This window comes from Ovis canadensis, chromosome 5 (genome assembly GCF_042477335.2).
Source record: "Ovis canadensis isolate MfBH-ARS-UI-01 breed Bighorn chromosome 5, ARS-UI_OviCan_v2, whole genome shotgun sequence".
Lineage (NCBI taxonomy): Eukaryota > Metazoa > Chordata > Mammalia > Artiodactyla > Bovidae > Ovis > Ovis canadensis.
In genome coordinates this window covers 18,429,382-18,448,099 of record NC_091249.1, presented here as the reverse complement: position 1 = coordinate 18,448,099, position 18,718 = coordinate 18,429,382, and the positions used below count along the sequence as shown (strand labels likewise).

The following is an 18,718-nucleotide window of genomic DNA, read 5'->3' as shown; positions in this document are numbered from 1 at the left end:
ACGAGCAGTTTGGGAGTTTCTTAAAAAGTTAGATGTGACCAAGTTAGCACATGACCTGACAATCTGTCCAAGGAATGTACCTGAGAAAGTACATCTGCGCAAAGACAAGTGCATGGGCGTCCGTAACAGCATCATTTAGGGTGAGGGGCATGTTCTAAGCTTTGCTTGTAGGGATGGTTGCACAACTCTAAATTCACTTAAAAATCATTGAGTTATACTTTTATAGTGAATGAATTTTGCGGTATGTAAATTATGTCTCAGTATGGGTGTTTAAAATTTAAAAATGAGGTTAAAATAGTTCAGTTTCCCTTATGGCATCCATAAATGTGCTCATGGAAAAACAGAATCCCACAGAGGTGGTAGTTGAGCCTGTTGGTCTGAGACCAGCCCAAAGGTCATGAGCCTGTGCTGCCCTCCCCACCCAAGTCCAGACTGTTGGATGTGGCTGGAGCTGGGACAGACAAAGGAAGCTGTTTGGGGGTTCTCTCTCTTTTTTCCTTTCTAAGATAAATAGACTCCATTCCTACACTTTGCTATAGAGGAGACTCTCTGTCACAAATTGATCTTCAGAAGTAATCTAGGCCCACACAGGTGAGAATAGCTTTGTTTTTCCTCTCTCGGGTGGAGATACATTTAACTCAGTAAAATAAAGAACCTCTTTGCCAGGCCTTCTCCACCGGAAAGGTTAGGACGGGGTCCCTCGGCTCCCCTGGGCTGTGTGAGGTGGGAGCTGCATGCTTACACTCCCATGCTTCACTGAAAACATTTCTGTCTGCCTTTTTCTGAGTTGCCAGCTCTCCCTCGATTCTCTGGCAAGGCCCTGTGCTGGCCCTTGGGGGCAGACGTGATGGGACAGGGTTTTCTAGGTTACCATAGTGTTGTCAGAGAACCTGCAGAGTTGTTGGGGAGCCTTGATTTTAGGGGTGTGGCTCACAAGGGCTGAAAGTCACTGGGCACCTGAGCAGACCATCTCTATTTCCTTATTTTACCTTGAGGGGAAACAAAGCTAGGGCTCCTAGGCCTCAGGCACAGCAGGGGCAGACTTGGAGCCCCATTTCTGCTTCTCACCAGCCAGCCCTGTGGGCCGTGAGTGGATGTGTGGGGCAGGTGGCATGATGGCTGCCTTTGCTGGCTTCTGTTGGGTGCGTGGTCTTCAGGCAGCTGCTTCACCTGCTCTTCCTTCCCCGTTTTGCGTCGTGTGCCTCTTTTGCTCTGGGACAGAGCTTTGCTTGGACCAGTGGTGCGCCCTGTGGCGTGGATGGGAGGCACTCTGACGTGTGTTCTCATCCCCACCAAGGTGCCTGCAAAGCAGGCCACCTTTGAAGCAGATATCCTTGATAACAGAATCACTGCCCTGTCCTTTGGGACTCTGATAGTGGTGGGTGACACTCTGTATAGAAGCCAGGGTTCTCAGATCATTTGCCAGTAAGACAGGACTTAGCCACTCATGGTGGTGAGCGGTTTGTGGGAGCATGCCATCCACACCCCGGTTCATGCTCGAGTCCTCTTCCAAAGTGAATGACTCTGAGAGTAACGTGGTGGTGCTTCCGCCTGCTGTCTGCAGCGCGGGCTCGTGTGGATGGCCTCGCTCTGTTCTGAGTAGGCATTGCGTCCACAGGGCCAGGTGTGTGTGTCACTTGCTGTTCGTAGGTTGTGGGGCCCTTGTTTGTTTGCGCCTGCTTTACCAGCAGTCTGCAGGAGAGGGTGCACGCAGCAAACACTGGGGTCGGCATTGCTCTGCCGGGAGTGCTGCTGGTACCGGCTGCGGATGCTCTCCTGCTGTGGTTTTCACAGGTGTATCCACCTGTGTAGTCCAAAGGCTTATCGGGGTACAGACCCTTAGCACCCCGGATGGTTCACTGGAGCCCTTCCTGACGGGGTGTATTCTCCCACTTTCCATCAGTCTTGCTTCTTCTCAAACCTCCTAGAAATAGAGAGTATGTGCTTGGTGGGGTCTACCGTCTCTGACTCTGTGTGATTGGGATTCATCCCTGTGGTGTATATCAGCATCTCACTGAGCAACTACTGTGTGGATACGCGTAGTCGCCCACTCACCTGTCCACGGATACCAGGCAGTCTCCAGGTTGGGGCTGCTGGGAGCATTCCTGTGGAAATCTTCACGTGAATAGGGATCAGGCTGGGGTCACAGGGTAGGTCAGTATTGAGTTGTTTGAAAGGAAATTGCTATACCTTTCCTCTAAAATGTCTGAGTGCTTTCACTTGTGTGTGGAGATTCAGCTACTTGATCCTCACTGAGTGTCAAGTCTTCACAGTTTTAGCCATGAGGTCTCCAGGGAGGTCTGAGCCCACGTCCTGGTCTGCGTGTGTGACCACCAGCCCTCTGCCTTCCGTGACAGGGTGAGGCCAGCGCTGTTGGCATGCCAGCAGCTGTGCGGGGTGGTGGGGGTCCTCCATGGCCGTGTTCAGCCCCGAGCCCCCTCCTGCCCTGTCCTCCCCACCGTGCCCCACTGCAGCTGTGCCTGACCCTCCTGCCAGCTGTCTGCTGGAATGTGCGTCCTTGAGTGATTTGCGGGAATGTGACACGGCTGTGGGCCTGTGATGGCTCTGGAGAGGGCTCTGGTTCTCACAGCCCAAGTGGGTGTGGTGGCCCTCACCTTGGCTCCAGCGATGGACCCCCGTCTCCCCTGCACCGTGTGTGAGGGCTTTGGGAGTCCTGCAGCCAGGAGCCTGTTCTTTGTGGCCATCACTTCCCATAGGTGGGGGCTCTGACACACCGAGGAGCCTAGCCCCTCCCCAACCACCTGCTGTGGGCTGGCCTTTCATTTGCTAATTCTCTGTCTGCTGCTGGGCGACTTCCAGGAGAGGCCGAGCAGGCTGGGGAGCAGCTCTGTCAGCTTCAACTAGAAGTCCATAGCTTGCTTGCATTTCAGCACGTGGAACCGAGGGGTATGCTCCTTCAGAAATCAGTTCCTCATTCTGTACTCCTGGCCTCAGCTGCCGCCTCCCTGAACCTCTGTGACTTCCCTCCATCTCTTCCTCGACCTCTGCTTCTCCCCTCCCCTCGGGGCTGCTCATCCCAGTTCTTCTCTGTCCTACCACATCTTATCACAGGTTTGTAATTGAAATTTGAGGGAGTTCACCTGTACTTCTAAAAATCATTATTTTTGGATGGCAGCATGGCAGACTTGAGGTGCCTTGTTTTCTAACTCTCAGAGTGACCTAGGGGCATATTGTGAGCCAGCCTGGTCAGGTAAGGAGCCCCACAGTTTTGCCACTTCCCTGTTGCCTTTATTGCGCCCTCCTCTGCCTGTGGTGGGGATGGCTTTTCACTGGATAGTGCCAGCCTTCTGGGGATATTACTGTGTGACTGCCCCACCAGGAACCAGAGGCCACTGTGTACAGTCATCTAGGTAAGCGGCTAGGAATTACCAGGTGGTGCTTGTGTTAAAGAACTACTTGCTGATGCAAGAAATGCTGGCTCGATCTCTGAATCAAGAAGATTCCCCTGGAGGAGGGCATGGCAACCCACTCCAGTATTCTTGCCTGGAGAACCCCATGGACATAGAAGCCTGGTGGGCCGCAGTCCATAGGGTTACAAAGAGTCAGATACGACTGATGCGACTTTGCACACACAAGGAACTCTTGGCTTCACACATGTGTGAGTTAAGCAGATCGGCAGATTAAGCAGATCAGATCACTTCCTTACTTTGAAATTACTTAGTCTGATTCTGCAGCCACAATTTCTGATGTCCGCTCATGGTGTGGTTCCTGTTGGAGTGGTGTCCTCGCAGCAGTGGTCGTTGAAGCATCTACCTACGGGGGTTCATGACAGAGGGCCTCTGACCAGCCCTCTGCTGTGGAGGCTCTGCTTTCCTATGCATTGCTTTTTATCTTGCAGCTGGTATCTCTGATGTGATGAAAACAGGTGTACCAGAGCCTTAACCAGCCCTGGGGGTGGGGACGGGGATCCCGTCTTGACCCTCCAGCCACCTAACCCAGGGAAGAAGTGGGCTGAAGGGAGCTCTGTGTGTGACCCCAGGCCAGTGGGGGTGACACACCCGGAGAGGAGCATTTCCCCAGCAGAGTGTGCCCTGCGGCAAAGAAGAGCTGGCCTGATTGCAGGAGATTTCTGGTTTTGTTTTTGTTTTGTTTTCCCTTAAGATGAGCTTTGAATTGTAATTTGTGAGCCTGAAAGGCAGTGGGGATGGCAGGTGGTTTAAAAAAAAAAAGGTGGGGTCTGACAGCTCGATTTCACTCACACCCCTGGGTAGCCCAGGACAGGCCTCTCCACCCTTGGAGCCTACCCTCTGCTCTGAAGTGAGGTTGGTTATACTCAAACCTCAGAAGGTCCAGCATCCTTCAGTAAGGTTTGTCCCAGTGCTGGTGGGAAGGAGCCTTGGGACTCATGGGTATCCAAGAATGAGGGAGGGGGAACTGAGTTCTCGGTAACTCTGTGATGGGCCCACCTGAGGGAGGAGGAGTGCAAAGGAGGCAGGGAGTGTCTGATGGGTGGGAAGATGGGAGACATACCGGACGTTGCTACGTGTCCCCTTCCTTAGGTCCCAAGCTGTCAGAGTGCTTATTTTTAGAGCTTAAATCTTAAAAATAGTTAAAAGTAGTTGTGATGTAATCACACGGAAAAGCTTTGGGTCTTAGGGCTCTGAGACCTGGTGACATACAGAGTTTCTTGAGGAGGCCCTTGGCTGCTTTCAAAAGCAGCTTCAGCACAGCAGTGCTCTAAGGAGGCCAGCCAGTCCAGGCATGCCGTGTGCCCTCCCTTCAGGAGGACTTGGGCATCCATCCGTGGGCAGTGTGGGCAAGAGCAGTCCGGGTGGCATGCTCTGGGAGCCCAGAAGTAGGGGTGCTCAGGTGTCCAGGTCCTTGGAGCCCACCGGGTTTGCTTGGAGTCAGGGCCAGAGAAGGCCCGTGGTGGTAGGAGCAGGGTCGGGTTGTTGGGCTAGAAGTGCAGGCCGTGGGCCACCCTCTGGAGCAGGGAGAGTTGGTGCTCTGGATGTGGGTGAAGCTCAGAAGCGTGCCGGATGCCTGCTGGTGAGAGCAGAGCTGCTGGAGAAGGGAGGAGATGCCTTTGCCTGGAGGGCAGCGTAAGCAGGGAGTGCGGCGTGAGATGCAGGGTGGTTTCCTGGCGTGGGAACTGGGGTCCCCGACCTGCCTCCACAGGACGCCAGTGCTTTGCCTGCCCCGCCTGCCCCTCCGCAGATGCAGGGCGTCCCAGCCGCCCTGGGCAGTGGCAAGTTCTCTGTGACCTGGCTAACTGGGGCCGATACAGTTGCTGCTTTTCAAGGCCGCAAGAAAAAGGTTACCAGTTCTTATGAGACAAGCATCCTTGTCTTATAACTGAATAGGTTTTACAGAGAAATTACAGTGTTATATGTGAAGTGAGTCCTATTAAATTTTTAGCACACCTTGCTTTTCAAAACACAGCTTTGGCAACAAAAAAAACACATGGGTTGTGGCATGTCAGGAGGATTCCACCTGGGGGGGCCTCTGCTCAGACTGGCTGGCATCTTCCTTCAATGGGGACAGAAAACCCTTTGCCGGAAGCGCTGACCTGGCCCGTTTTCCATCTCTGGACCCCAGAGAAGCTTAGTTGTATGGAAAATATGTTGCCATTTACTGTGTTAGAGAAATTTGAAAATACTTGTTTATTTTTAAATAAATAATAATGAACAATAATGAACCAATTCCATGTTAGCATAAAGAACATTTTTCATTTAAAAAAAGCTATTTTGCAGCTCTAATAAGCAGACAGCTGGATTCTCCATTTAGTCTCTCGTGCTAAGTTGTTAGGGGTGAAGCATGTGAAGAAAATCCGGCCTCACACAGACAAGCAGGTTGGGGCAGGGAGGAGTGTTAGCTTGTCATTTTGCATAATTGTGTGTTTCTTCTTTAAATACAAGACACAAAGTGGCCATTCCCAGCAGTTAGTTGCCCTGTGGACTCTGAAACCTTGATTAAGTTTTTGTACTCGGTTACATTAAAATCTATCAGTCCCTCTTGTACTTTAAACAGAAAAAAAGTTTTTAAAAATTTTAGGATTGCTTTAGACTTAACAGAAAAGTTGCGAAGATCATTCCTACACACCCCTTCCCAGTTTTGCGTTGCTAACAGTCTGCCGTGGAACATTTGTCCTCAGTAGTTAATACTCAGCACAGTCTTCTGATTTCCTGTTTGCAGTTTTCACCTTCTCTGTCCCACGGTCCCGCATGGCATCTTGGCATCATGTCTCCCTCATCTCCTTTGGGCTGAAACAGTTTCTTAGATGTTCTTGATTTTCATGACCTTGACAGTTGGGAGTCAGGTGTTCGTAGGGTGGCCCTCAGTTGAGGGTCGTCTGGTGTTTTTCTCATGGTTGGACTGGGTTTTGGAGAGGACCACAGAGGGGAGGTGCCCTTCTCATCATACCCGTGTCCAGGGCACGTCCCATCAGTGTGAGTTGTTGCTGCGGTGTTGATCACCTGGGTGTCTGTCGGGTGTCTTCACCATAAAGTTACTTTCTTCCTCCCTTTCTGTGCTGTACCTTCTGGAAGGGAGTGACTGTTTACAGCTCCTAAAGGGTGAAGCATCAGGGTGTTCTGTTTCTTCTCTCCTTGAATGATCCTTTATTCATATTTGAGTGTGTAATCATACATTAGAAACATTCTTTCTAATGTTTCTAATGTATTAGTTGACTGAGTTACAGAGATCTGTCAAAGTCTGATACATTTCGTTTTTCAGTATTGCAGAAAATCAGATTAGTTAACTATCTGATCTGCTGGGAAGCTGTTGGGCTCACAAGTTATCCAGATGCTACACCTTGCTTGTTGGAGCTCAGACATTACCATTGCTGATGCAGTAGTGGTGGTTTTCCTGTCGGTGAACCAGCTTTGCCCTAACCATTTTGGGGACAGTGCATGCCGGACACCCGCATCCGAATAACTACAGCGTGTCTGTCCATCCTTCCTTCAAACGTTGCAAATGCCCAAACGTGTGATTTTTTTTTTCCTACATGGCTCTTCTGCTTTGGTATGCAGCAGAAGTGCTTTATGTTGTCGCAGAATATTAAAAAGACGTGTGCTCAAATGCTGAGCTTTAATAAAATCAATAGCTTGTACTTCATCCAAGGCATTGCCTACAGTGTGACGACAATGTGAATCTTGGCACAGTTTGCTGCAGCTGTTCTGACTTGGTACAAAAGGCAAATGTCATCTCCATATTACAGCAACCTGGCAGAAGCCCCGAAGGGGTCCTGAGGCCCACTCTGGGGGGCCCCTGGCGGGCTCTGCAGGGTGGGCACAGGCACAGATGCCTGGCAGGACTCCGAGCTCACATTGCAGGCAGGACAGTGGTTAACAGCCTGATGGGGTCAGAAAGTGGGGGTAGGAGAAGCCCTCAGCTGGGGACCCTGTCACCAGAGACCTCGGATTGCAGGGCAGGTGGCCAAATGAATCGATTCAGAGCTACATTGTAGCAGAAAAGGTGATGGGAGCTGCCCTGAGTGTGCCTGCACCATACATCCTGTGAGCCTGGAGGAGAGAGGTGGGGTGGTCTTCCGTTGACTGGATGCACTTTCTGTGGCCACTGCACTTCACAGCATCCTCTCAAGGTCAGCGGCATCCCATTCTGCAGATGAAGAAACTACAGCTCTTCGAGGCTTGGTAACTGGCCCAGGTCACTGCAGCCACTGAGAAGCGCCCAGCCCCCCACAGTCCTCATGGCTGACCTGGGTGGAGCCTCACAGCAGCTTTGCTCAGAGCAGCTGGAGCAGGTCTGTGGGGGTGGCGGACTCCAGAGCCTTGCTGGGAGGACATCCCCTGGGGCTTGCCAGGGCGTGGTGGGGGAGGATCCAGCAGTTCCAAACACATATTTAAGAGGGGCAAGAAACTTCCAGGCAAACAAAGCACTTTCCATTTATCACAAGAGTTTGTGGACGTTGTAAGCTGGAAAGTGGTGTTTGCTTCTCCAGTGTGGTTTCGTACAGCTGGCTTTTTTCTTGCTGTGAGTTGGCTAGGAAGCTGGCATCCTAGGAGGTGTGTCTGGGTTCATCGGCTGTAGGGAGTCGCTCCACGCTGCAGAGCGCTCCTGAGTTTCCCCCAGAGGAAGGTTGGCCTGGCACACGGCGCAGCGACAGAGGAACGAACAGGCGCTAGGGATGGTGTGGGGCTGGCAGAGGAGTCCCGCACTCCTTTGACCGTCACTCCCCAGGCCCAGGCCCCTTGGGAGCGTGAGTTCCCGAGTGCTGAAAGGTCACCCAGCTTCCTTGAGTAGACAGCGGTCCACATGTAGCAAGAGTTGTTTCTCAGATAAGTCTGAGGGCCACATCTGTGTCCTTGCTCTGTTATCTCTGTATCACCTCAGGGACTCAGCATACAGATGCTGCTGACTATCCAGGATCTTGCAGGTGTAAATGAAAATATTTTCCCCTTTAACCTAGTCCAAAAACGGCATTTGATAACCTGAGTAGAGGCCTCACTTGACGGTTGTGTGAAGCCCGCCCTCTCTCACCCTGCACCTTCTTTTCTAGGGTGCCATTTAGCCCCCTGCAGGCTCCAGGGGTCCAGCTGCTCTGAGCAGACCGGGGGCTCGGGTCCCAGTGCAGTGTGGGGTGCACGTGGCAGGCCTTGGGGTGCCAGCGTTGAGCAGACCTGCTGTGGGCCCAGGTTGGCTGCAGGCCTTGGGGCTGTGACCTCAGGAAGTCACTCTGGAGACCCCCTCCTCACCTGTGGGTACAGGTGACAGTTGAGAGGATCATACAGAGGCATGCGTCGTGGCGGTTGGCACAGAGGCGGCCACCATGAAAGGTCAGCAAACGTCCAAATCTGACACAGGCCAGCGTTTCAGTTCTGTGACTGTGGTGGTTTGCTGACAAGTGACCCTTCCCAGATTTCTGAGCAGAGCGCGTGCTGAACCGAATTTAGCCTTCCTGGTGGTGCCCCGACTGGAGCGTGCTCCTGGCTGGCAGGCCGCGCTGCAGTGGCTGTGGATGGGCTGACCCTGCAGGCTGCCCCGTTGCTGTTTGGAGGTCAGGGTCTTTCTGTGGGGCCGCTGCCAGTTGTGGCTCAGGGAACACTCCCTTCTGCCTGTCCTCGGCTTGTTTCTCCAGTGGTCTTTCATGCCCCCGACCCTGCTTCCAGTCCCAGGAAGGTCCTCTTGGCTCCCCTGGCCAGACTGTGTGACTTCAGGGGCTCCTGTGTACCTAGAAGGAGCCCCCAGCAGGACAGGCCGGTCGCCTCCTGGCTTTGCTGATGGCACAGTGCTCTTCGCTGCAGCTGCCTCTGCCCCGCTCTGCTCTGGGGGCCTTGGTGGGGGATGGGCTCTTGGGGCCAGACCCTGGTCACACGTGTTCCCTTCCTTTCTTCTGAGATCTTGGCCATAATGGAGTCCCGAAGCAATAGCTGGACCTGGAGTCTGCAGGAAGAATTATGGCTGGGTTTCAAAACTCCCGTCTCAGCTGCTCACCTCCGTGGCCTCTGTGGCCTAGAAGCACGATGTATTCTGACTTCCTGCCCCCACAAAGCGGGCTCTGGGCTTTTGTCTTGACATCCCAGCCAACAGGGTGTCAAGTTACAGGGCTGGGAGAGGTGGTAATGGATGCCAAGAAGGGGAGCTGAGGGAGTCTCAGAAGAGCTGGGGCAAGCGGGGAGCAGGTGGGCTCCGGGGGTGCAGCAGGGACCCCGCACTCGTCAGTGCCCGCCAGCCCCCAGGGCAGGCAAGTGTCCGGCTTCAGGGCGCAGCCTGTGTCTGCATGAGGCAGTTCCCTCTCTGATAACGCTGAGCGTGTCTGAGTGGATGGGGCCTCCTGGGAAGGGAAGGTGCCGTGTAGTGGGGTCCCAGTGAGTAGCTCTCACGCCCAGAGGACTGTGAAAGACCCCAGTGGTGTGTGTCCACTGAGACGAGCAGTGTGCCACTGGAAACTGCCAGGGAAACGTTGCCAGGCAGTAGGACTAACCTGGAAACTGGTGATAGACGTCCTTTCTCTCTTCAGAACTTTCCTAGAAGTGCTTCTGAAATAGGGGTGCTCCCTGGCTTAAGTGTATGGAATTGGTTTCCAACGTTGGCTCAGACAGCCCTCCCAGCAGTGCCTGAAGCCTCCAGTGGTGGCTCCCAGGCCTGAGGATGGCCCCCTGCTCTCCCGGGCCGGGCCGGGCCGACCCTGAGCTGTACACCAATCCCCTCCTGAGTGGGTGTCTGCCCCGGGGCACCCTCTGTGTTCGGAGAACTGCTGCTGGTCCTTTCAGGGGAGGAGATGGGGCTTTGAGGTTCAGCAGGGGTGGTTACTTGGATAAGCCCTTTCTTTCCCGCCTTCTCGCTCCCAGGGTAGCGTAGTGTCTGGAGTGGCCAGCCTTGTTGAAGACAGTCTGCAGGAGGCCGTAGAGCTACCCTGGCATTGGCTAGCTCTCGGGGGCAGAGCTGGGCTGCCAGCCCCAGGAGTCGGGTGGCGTAAAGTACCTGTGATGGCATAGCGTCATCTGTCCGCTCTGCTGGCTGACTGGTCCCAGCTGAGTGTAGCTTCTTGGGTTCTCCTCTCCAGTGGCTTTATTGCTCATGTGGGGTGCCGGGGCCATCTCTGTGTCTGTCTCTGTGATCCTCTAGCCAGCTAGCTCGGCGTCCTTCTGTGGGGGGTGGTCTCTCAGCAAATGTTCTCAGGGCCCAAGGAGAATCTTTTGAGGCTGTGACCTTGCTTCAGAAGCTCGTGTCGCTGCTTCCTCTTTGCTCCTCACTGCAAGCCGCAGGGAGCGAGCTGCCTGCAGGGCGTGCTGCAGCCTGAGTGGGCGGCCTCCTAAGGGTGTGGTGCAGTGGTCCTCTGCACAGCGTTCTGTCAGCTAGGAGTGTTGGGACTCCTCGTTAACATCCGCCAGCGTCCTGAGCTCACAGGAAGTGGATTTCTAGGGCTTGGTGCTTGAAAACACGTAATGACACGATTCAGGAATCCTTTGATTTCTGAGTTGAGCTTGCACATCTTTGAGCAGTGTAGTATCTGTGCATGTGGAAAGACATGCCCACAGGCGCACAGTGGTCAGTCTACAGGCATTGCGGATTCTTTGTGAACTCAGACTCTCCTGGAGCTAGGTACAGGGAAGTGGGGGACGTTGGTGCACACCAGGGACGTCACCTGAGCACCCAGAGAGCAGACTCAACACCTGTCTTCACTGGGTTTGGGAATATTCAGCTGTTACCTGATTGTCCGCTGTGCCAAGTTCTCCTTCACAGCGAGCAGCTCCTTACTGCCTCGGGAGGTTGGGGCCCAGGCTGCCCCAGTGACCTCCTAGAGCATCTGAACCTTCTTGGCACTGAGGTCTCACCTCACCCAGCAAAGCTGAAGGGCAGTAGGGCAGGAATTACTGTCCCCAACCTTGTAGGAGGCACAGAGAGGGAATGTCCTACCCTGGGTTTCTCACTTGAAAGAAGCAGGACCAAGTGGGGCACTTTTGCAGGCATGTGACCCCCTCCTTCCCTCAGCACGTGCAGGCTTGGTGCACCGTGCCTGCTCTGGGAGGAGGCCCTGTGGCCTGTCCACCAGCCAGCGTGGTGCCAGGAGGAGAGTCCTGCCCCTCTGGCTCAGGAGGCCTCAGCCCCTCTTCCGGGGTTGTGGCATCGCACCAGGGCTGGACCCCTGTTTTTGCCCTTGTCACAGCGCCCTGGGAACATCCTGGCCATCACCGGGAACTGCAGTGCCCCACCCTTCTGGAGAGAGGGTCTGAGTGGGAACACTGGTCCCTGGCCCCAGCCCTGCGTTGGGGCACCCGCCTGTCGAGTGGGCAGTGGCAGCGTCACCCTGGGAGGCTGAGGGAGGGTGGCCCCTTGTAGGAACGCCAGGGCGCTGGCCTTGGACGAGCTTGTGGAGGTGAGGGGTGAGTTAGCTGGGCTCTGGCCGGGGAGGGCCTCTGCTCAGGCTTTTGCCGCCCTTCAGTGAAGGCCCCAGTGTTTTGCCCTGAGCTCCCTGCTGAGGGTGGGCAGTTTGGGGGTAGAACTAGGAAGCCTTCCCCCGACTGCGTGCCGCTGGGGGACGGGTCCCCTGAGTGCAGTGGGGTGGTGCTGACTGTGCTTCCAGGGGCTGTTCAAGAAGTGCCTCTTCCAGCGTGCGTTGGGTCTGTCACAGGGGAGATGAGAATATGATGGAGGGACATTCCTTGCAGTGGGTGGTGGTGAAGGTGGGGGCAGCTCAGGAGCAGCAGGAGTTTGGGGTTCAGGGGTTGGGGACTGGAGAGACCTGTGGGCTGGAAGGTGTGAATGGGCTCTAGTGGGAGGAATGCCCTGGCAGAGGGTCTGGTGGGGTCAAGACAAGCGTGTGCTTGGTGCGGGGTCTAGCAAAGCCTCCCCCACCCCTCTAAACGGTTAGCAACTACCTGCCTCTCCTCACCCAGCTGGGGCCAAAAGATGGGGGCAGGAGGGAGGGTTCTGGCAGGAACTGGTGGCTGCCAGCCCTGCTTCTCTCCCCCTGCTTAGCCCCAAGGAGCAGTTTGTTGTCCTGAGGCCTCATTGGGCCCACAGTTGTCCCCGACTTCGTGTGTGCAGGCATCTCAGGGATCTTAGAAAAACGCAGGCTTTGGTCAAACAAGTCTGGGGCAGTAATGTCCTCTGGTGAAGCCGGGTGGGCGGTGGTCTGCTCCCGCGTGCCCCTGTCCCTCCTGGCTGACCCTAAAGACAGAACTGCTGTTATCCAGGGGTTTCTCCCCGCTGCTGGACACGGCACCCACTTCTTAGGTTGGCTCCCAGCAGCTAGGAGGGAGGGAGAACATGGAGGCATGGGTGTGGGTCAAGCGCACCTTGCCCAGGCATCAGGCAGGCGCGTATGGAGAACAGCAAAGGTCAGGGCTGCGCTCCCTTGATGGAAGCGGCTTCCCCTGGCACAGGCCAGTGAGACACTCGGTGTTACCCCCGCACTGACCACTGCTGGGCAAGCACCTGGGGTGGTGGTGCTGTGAATGGAGGGATCTGGTTGTAAGTTAAGTTTTAATCTCCAGGGAACTTGACGGAAGTTCCAGGCATGTAACAGAATTTTTGTTTGTTTAGCCTCGGCTGGCATTCAAGGGAGGGAGGTAGTGAGAACGTTTTCACGAACAGCCTGGCTTGCTTCCAGGTCACGTAAAATCTCTTCTGATCATAATAATTTATATCAGGATTCCCAAGATGGGCAGGCTAGGCTTAATGCATTTGCCCTGAAATCATAGCTTTCAAATAAATGTGGTGCCCTGGCAGCCTCCCTGGACCGAGATAATATACACGGCCACTACACTGCTTCCCTGGCATGTTGGCCTAGATGGTTTTATAATTTAGAATACGTTTTTTTAGGAAAAGAATGCCCACAATAATTTTGAGCCTTTGTCAAATGAGTATCCTTTTCCTTGAATTAAAAGAGCTCGCTGGGAAAGTTCTGAGAAACTTGAAGTACCTTTGTGTTAAAATTGAGCTTTAGGAAAGTTTTCCTTGTTGGAGACTAGTGGGGGCTGGTGGCGCTTCTGCGTTCGGAAGAGGCGACCCAGGTCCCTGTAACAAGCGAGCAGTCCCCTGTGGGCCAGGGCCACACAGGAAGTGCCTGCAGCCCTGCAGCCCCAGGGCGAGCTGGCGCCTCCATTTCCTGACAGCACCTGAACCCTACCTCACTTCTCAAAATGAAGGCTGCATGTCACAAACTGGTTAGAACTGGCTGTTGCCATGGTTTTCACGTTGGAAGGCACAGTTAAAGGGTCACATGACCAAAGAGGGAAATGCCTTTGTCACATGACTTTTTGGTGGCCTGATTAGCATACAGGAAGTTCACTCCCTGCTGGCTGCTGGGATGCTGAGTGATCACTGATGGGAGGTGATGTCATCTCTTGGACGAGTTATTGATTAGTCTCGGTCCAAGATGGGACCTAGGAGAGCTCTGGTCGCAGTGGTCATCTTAGGCAGCTTCAGCTCCATGTGGTCCAGCCCCTAACCCTGCCCTCTTCCCTCAGGCAGATTTGAGCTGTATTAGGCATCTCACCTTGGAGATGGGCACATGCTCCACGAGATGGTAAAAAGTGATAAATCCCTGTAGGTTACCGTTGGCCCCGTTCGCTCTTGCTCAGGAAGCACCGGCAGTCTGTAACTCTAGACTTGGTTCTGCCAAGGCTGCTGCTCTGCTGTGTGGCCGCCTGGGAGCCTGCCTGGGCTGCAACCAGCGGCTGCAGCTCCCGTGCCAGAGCCTTGTGTCTGCTCAGTGCCTGTGCGCATGCCCACAGAACCTGGGTTGGAGCCCCGGGGTCATCTTTGATGTGTATCTTGGGCAGAGTTGGCAGCCAGCAGGGAGACACAGACTTGAAAGAGTTCCTGAACTGCATTGGTTTTTGGTTTGTTGAGGCCCTAGTGAGACATCCTGGATTATTTTATAGACAGCCAGCCAATTCCTGGACTTGAAAATGTGGGCTGCTAACCCCAGTGAGGGAGTTCTGTACCTTGAAATGGGCGCCTCCTGATCGCTTGTGGAAGCCCACCCAGCAGCTGTACCTGTGGTGGTTCCATCGCATCAGGGCTGCGCTTGCTGCAGTGCAGCGGCTGTGCTGCTCTGAGAGCTGAGATGAGGATGGGCCAAGGGAGAGCACTGCGGGTTGAGGGGTTGGGGGAGTCAGTGAACCCGGTGTGTGGTCCTCTGTGCACCCCCCTTCCCTGAAGGCATAGCTCGCTCTGGGAGTGGAAAGGGCGGTTCGGTGGGCTGTTAAAATACCGGTTTCCCATCCCTAACTGCTTCCCCACTCAGCTGGAAGGAATGGGACAACTTTTGAGTTGTTGTTACTACTCCCAGTTAACTTAGCCGAGTTTGTTCTCTGGGTCATAGTGCCACCTAGCGGGCGAATTCAGCCCTTGGCTGGCTTTCCTGCTGATTGCATTCTTTCAACACAGATGCAGAGGCTAGATCTTAAGGGAGAGTTTACATTATGTCCTCAGCAAACAGAGCTGCTTGGCTTGGCGCTAAGCACTGTCTCTGAGACCCGTTGGTCCTTATATATGTGGTCAGCAATGCCATTAGCGGAAGCCTAGCACTTCATGGGAAATAGATGGGGAAACAGTGTCAGGCTTTATTTTTTTGAGCTCCAAAATCACTGCAGATGGTGACTGCAGCCATGAAATTAAAAGATGCTTGCTCATTGGAAGGAAAGTTATGACCAATCTAGACAGCATATTGAAAAGCAGAGACATTACTTTGCCAACAAAGGTCTGTTTAGTCAAGGCTATGGTTTTTCCAGTGGTCATGTATGGATGTGAGAGTTGGACTGTGAAGAAAGCTGAGCGCCAAAGAATTGATGCTTTTGAACTGTGGTGTTGGAGAAGACTCTTGAGAGTCCCTTGGACTGCAAGGAGATCCAACCAGTCCATTCTAAAGGAGATCAGTCCTGAGTGTTCTTTGGAAGGAATGATGCTAAAGCTGAAACTCCAGTACTTAGGCCACCTCATGCAAAGGGTTGACTCATTGGAAAAGACTCTGATGCTGGGAGGGATTGAGGGCAGGAGAAGGGGACGACAGAGGATGAGATGGCTGGATGGCATCACTGACTCGATGGACGTGAATTTGAGTGAACTCTGGGAGTTGATGATGGACAGGGAGGCCTGGTGTGCTGCGATTCATGGGGTCGCAAAGAGTCGGACACGACTGAACGACTGAACTGAACTGAACATTACTAGATGTGCATATATGTTCTGAGGAACTTGAGTGGTAGGATTGGGAAACGAGGGCAGAGGATAATAGGCAGGGGTGGCTGGGAGTTAGACTGTGAGCAGATTAAGTGGCTGGGTAGTACCCTGGTATGTGAGAGCAAATATGTGCCATGTTCCAGTCAGTTTCAAAACCTGCAGCCACTACTGCCACGTTGCCACTGGCAGGATAGAGAGCTCACCTGTAGCCCAGGAAGGACCCCACTGCAGGCTGCCTTGGCTGCCTCGTGAGGTGGTGATGCCCCACGCTGGGGACTTAGACCGTCGGCTGAAAGTGTATGCCTCAGCCCCTCTGTTACCTGGGGAGGGGTAGGTGGGCTGTCCAGGCGTGAGGGTTGTCAGGGAGTCTGGGTTCAGCAAAGAAAGGCTGATTCAGGTGGGGCTGGCCTCCCCATCAGGTGGCTTCCAGCATGGGTAGGTAGGCGCTCCACCAGCAGGCCCAAGATCCAGGAGCAAGTGTTCTGGTTCAGTACTGAGCCATATGGTACGGAAAGGGGCTGTGGTGGGTTCCAAAATGTGATGTTTTCCCGCAGACACATAGGTATCCTCAGCCCAGGGGACACAGAAGTGGTTATCGGGAACAGTCCTGACTTTTTAAAGGGCTCAGCTGTAAACTGGCAGGTTCGAGGGCCACGTGGTGAGTGCAGTGAGAAAAGGCAGCCTGGGCAGGCGGTGGTGGGGAGGGGTGGGGAGGCCAGCCTGCTCGCCTCCACTTCACTGTGTCTGCGTCTGAATCCCAGCATCCGTGGGAGTGCTGCCCACCACAGGCGGGGTGCTCGGGTAACAGCCCTCCTCCCTGCCCCACAGTGACATGAAGTCTGAGAGGAGACCCCCTTCGCCTGATGTGATCGTGCTGTCTGACAACGAGCAGCCTGCGAGCCCGAGGGTGAATGGGCTGACCGAGGAGCCCCCGAAGGAGACCAGCACCGAGGCCCTCATGGTGAGCTCTGTCCCCGCGCCAGGGAGCCGCCTCGCGGTGGGGCCAGCTGGTGCTCCCTGGCCCCAGCCCTCCCTCAACCCGTGTTCTCTTGACCTTGTAGAAAAGCAGTCCCGAAGAACGAGAAAGGATGATTAAGCAACTAAAAGAAGAGTTACGGTTAGAAGAAGCAAAACTGGTTTTGTTGAAGAAGTTGCGGCAGAGTCAAATACAAAAAGAAACTCCCACCCAGAAGGTATGTGCGTGGCTGTTCACTCCTCAGGGGTCAGTGAGAGGTATTTAGGATCAGGGACAGGAAACCATGGGTGCTTCTTTGGCTCCCTGCTGCCCCAGGAGCTGGGTCTGTGAGGAGTCCGGTTTCCTCGGGGGCAAAGGGGCAGGGTCTGAATTGGAAATTTGCAGGCTCAAGTTCATGTTTTGGATTTAGCTTAGAGGAGATTTCAGTCTAGAATATTCTGGATCTGAGTATGAGAACCTCGTTCCCTGTAGACTCCCATCAAGGAAATGGAGAGCAGACGTCTCTGAAGGTGCTGGAAACACAGCTCTGTTCTGAACCCCTTTCAGAGGGGCGTCCTGCCCTGTGGGTGCCTGTGTGGCCGGCAGGGGCCTCTCTGGATTTCTGGACAGACTGCTGAATGCCTGCTCCAGGATGCCCATACCCAACCCGGAGGCCGTGTCCCAGGGCTTCTGCCCCTACCACCTCCCCACGCCTCACGCTCCTTGTGCGGCTTCTAAACGGGGCTTATCCTGTAAGGCAAGGTCAGGCTGGTTTTGTGGGCCTCTTTTGTTATCCCATTCTGGAAAGGTTCCTGGTCCGTGACATGGCTACCCTTCCTTACATTCTGATGACTCTCTCAGTGAACCAGAAAGGAAATGCATCTTGGGCAGTACAAGCAGACAGTGTGTAGACATTGCTTCCACCTTAAAGGGAGCAAGATGGGAGGACACTCGTGGTCTGACTTGGGGATTTGCTTGGGCTCCCACTCCACACCTAGTAAACAAGTGGACCAAGCCTGGCATCTGTTAATATCCTGATGGATGAGCCTGCTTGTTACTTGTTTCCTGTTGATTGCTGAAGAGTTGATGATGGGGACCAGGTCTGTCACTGTCCTTGGTGGACTGTATGCCTGGACCAAACAGTTTCTCACCAGGGGGGGGATTGATATATACATATATAAGCCTCAGCCTTTACCGCCAGCCTTTTTTTGTCCCCTGGAGGGCAGAGATGGCACCTGAATCTCAGTGATGCCAAGCACCCTGGGGCAGAGGGGTAAAGGGCCCTGGAAAATCCGTCCTGTGTTTTTCAAACATGTTAATTCCCGCTGCAGTGAACATGGCAGGCAAGCAGAACCTTTGAGAGCCTGATGCTTCTTAAAGAAGAAAAAAAGCAGTGCTCCTCAGAATCGTGTGTGGGGAGGAGCATGGTTGGTAGCCTTCTCATCTTCTGCCTGTCCTGACCTCTTGCAGCCCGCAGGCTCCACTGGGAGCTCCGTGACCACCCCTCCCCCGCTCGTACGGGGCACCCAGAACATTCCTTCCGGCAAGCCATCACTTCAGGTCAGTGTTTACTCTGCATCACGCTCCTGAGCAGCCGTGATCCGGTTTCTGCAAAAGGCTGCTCATTCCTTCTCGTAAGACTAGAATGAGGCCTTCCAGTGGGAGCCCTCTTGCCAGTCACATTTGCGTCCCCATACCCAAACTGGGCCCCTGTTCATCATGAATAACACAGACGCTCGGAGGGCCCCTCCCATGGCTGCTAGTGAGACTGGAGAGACGGCCGAGATCCTGGACACTCTGGGCCCCCACTGCAGCCCGGCTCTCTGAGCCTGTCACAGCCTCCTCTGCCCACAGGGCGCGATGGGCAGAGCTCCTGCTTCAGCCGTAGGACAGAGGTCAGGCCAAGCCCACCTGCCCGCCCTCAAGCCAGAGACCGCAGCTCAGACCAGCAGGCGGGCAGTGTTGATCCCAGTTAGCTAACTTCTTACCATGGGGGTGCCTGGGTCCTGAGCGAGTCCAGGTTGGCATGGCTCTTGGTGGGAGCCTGTGTTCCTCGTTCTTTTGTTTGTTTAGAGTGAGCAGTCACTTTAGCTTTTTTCTACCACCACTGTTCTGGTGGGTGTGCGTCTGTGCCTTTATGAACACAACACA

The 18,718-nt window shown here is 54.2% G+C and overlaps 1 protein-coding gene across 8 annotated transcripts in view; it reads left to right on the top strand.

Moving 5' to 3' along the window:
- GATAD2A (GATA zinc finger domain containing 2A) overlaps positions 1-18,718 on the top strand; it is a 98,128-nt gene that overhangs the window by 68,274 nt on the left and 11,136 nt on the right. For all 8 annotated transcript variants that reach the window (XM_069588979.1, XM_069588976.1, XM_069588972.1 and 5 more), the window contains exons 4-6: positions 16,441-16,573; positions 16,674-16,805; positions 18,038-18,127. In XM_069588979.1, coding sequence (XP_069445080.1) covers positions 16,441-16,573; positions 16,674-16,805; positions 18,038-18,127 — 355 coding nt within the window. The remainder of the gene's footprint in view (positions 1-16,440; positions 16,574-16,673; positions 16,806-18,037; positions 18,128-18,718) is intronic.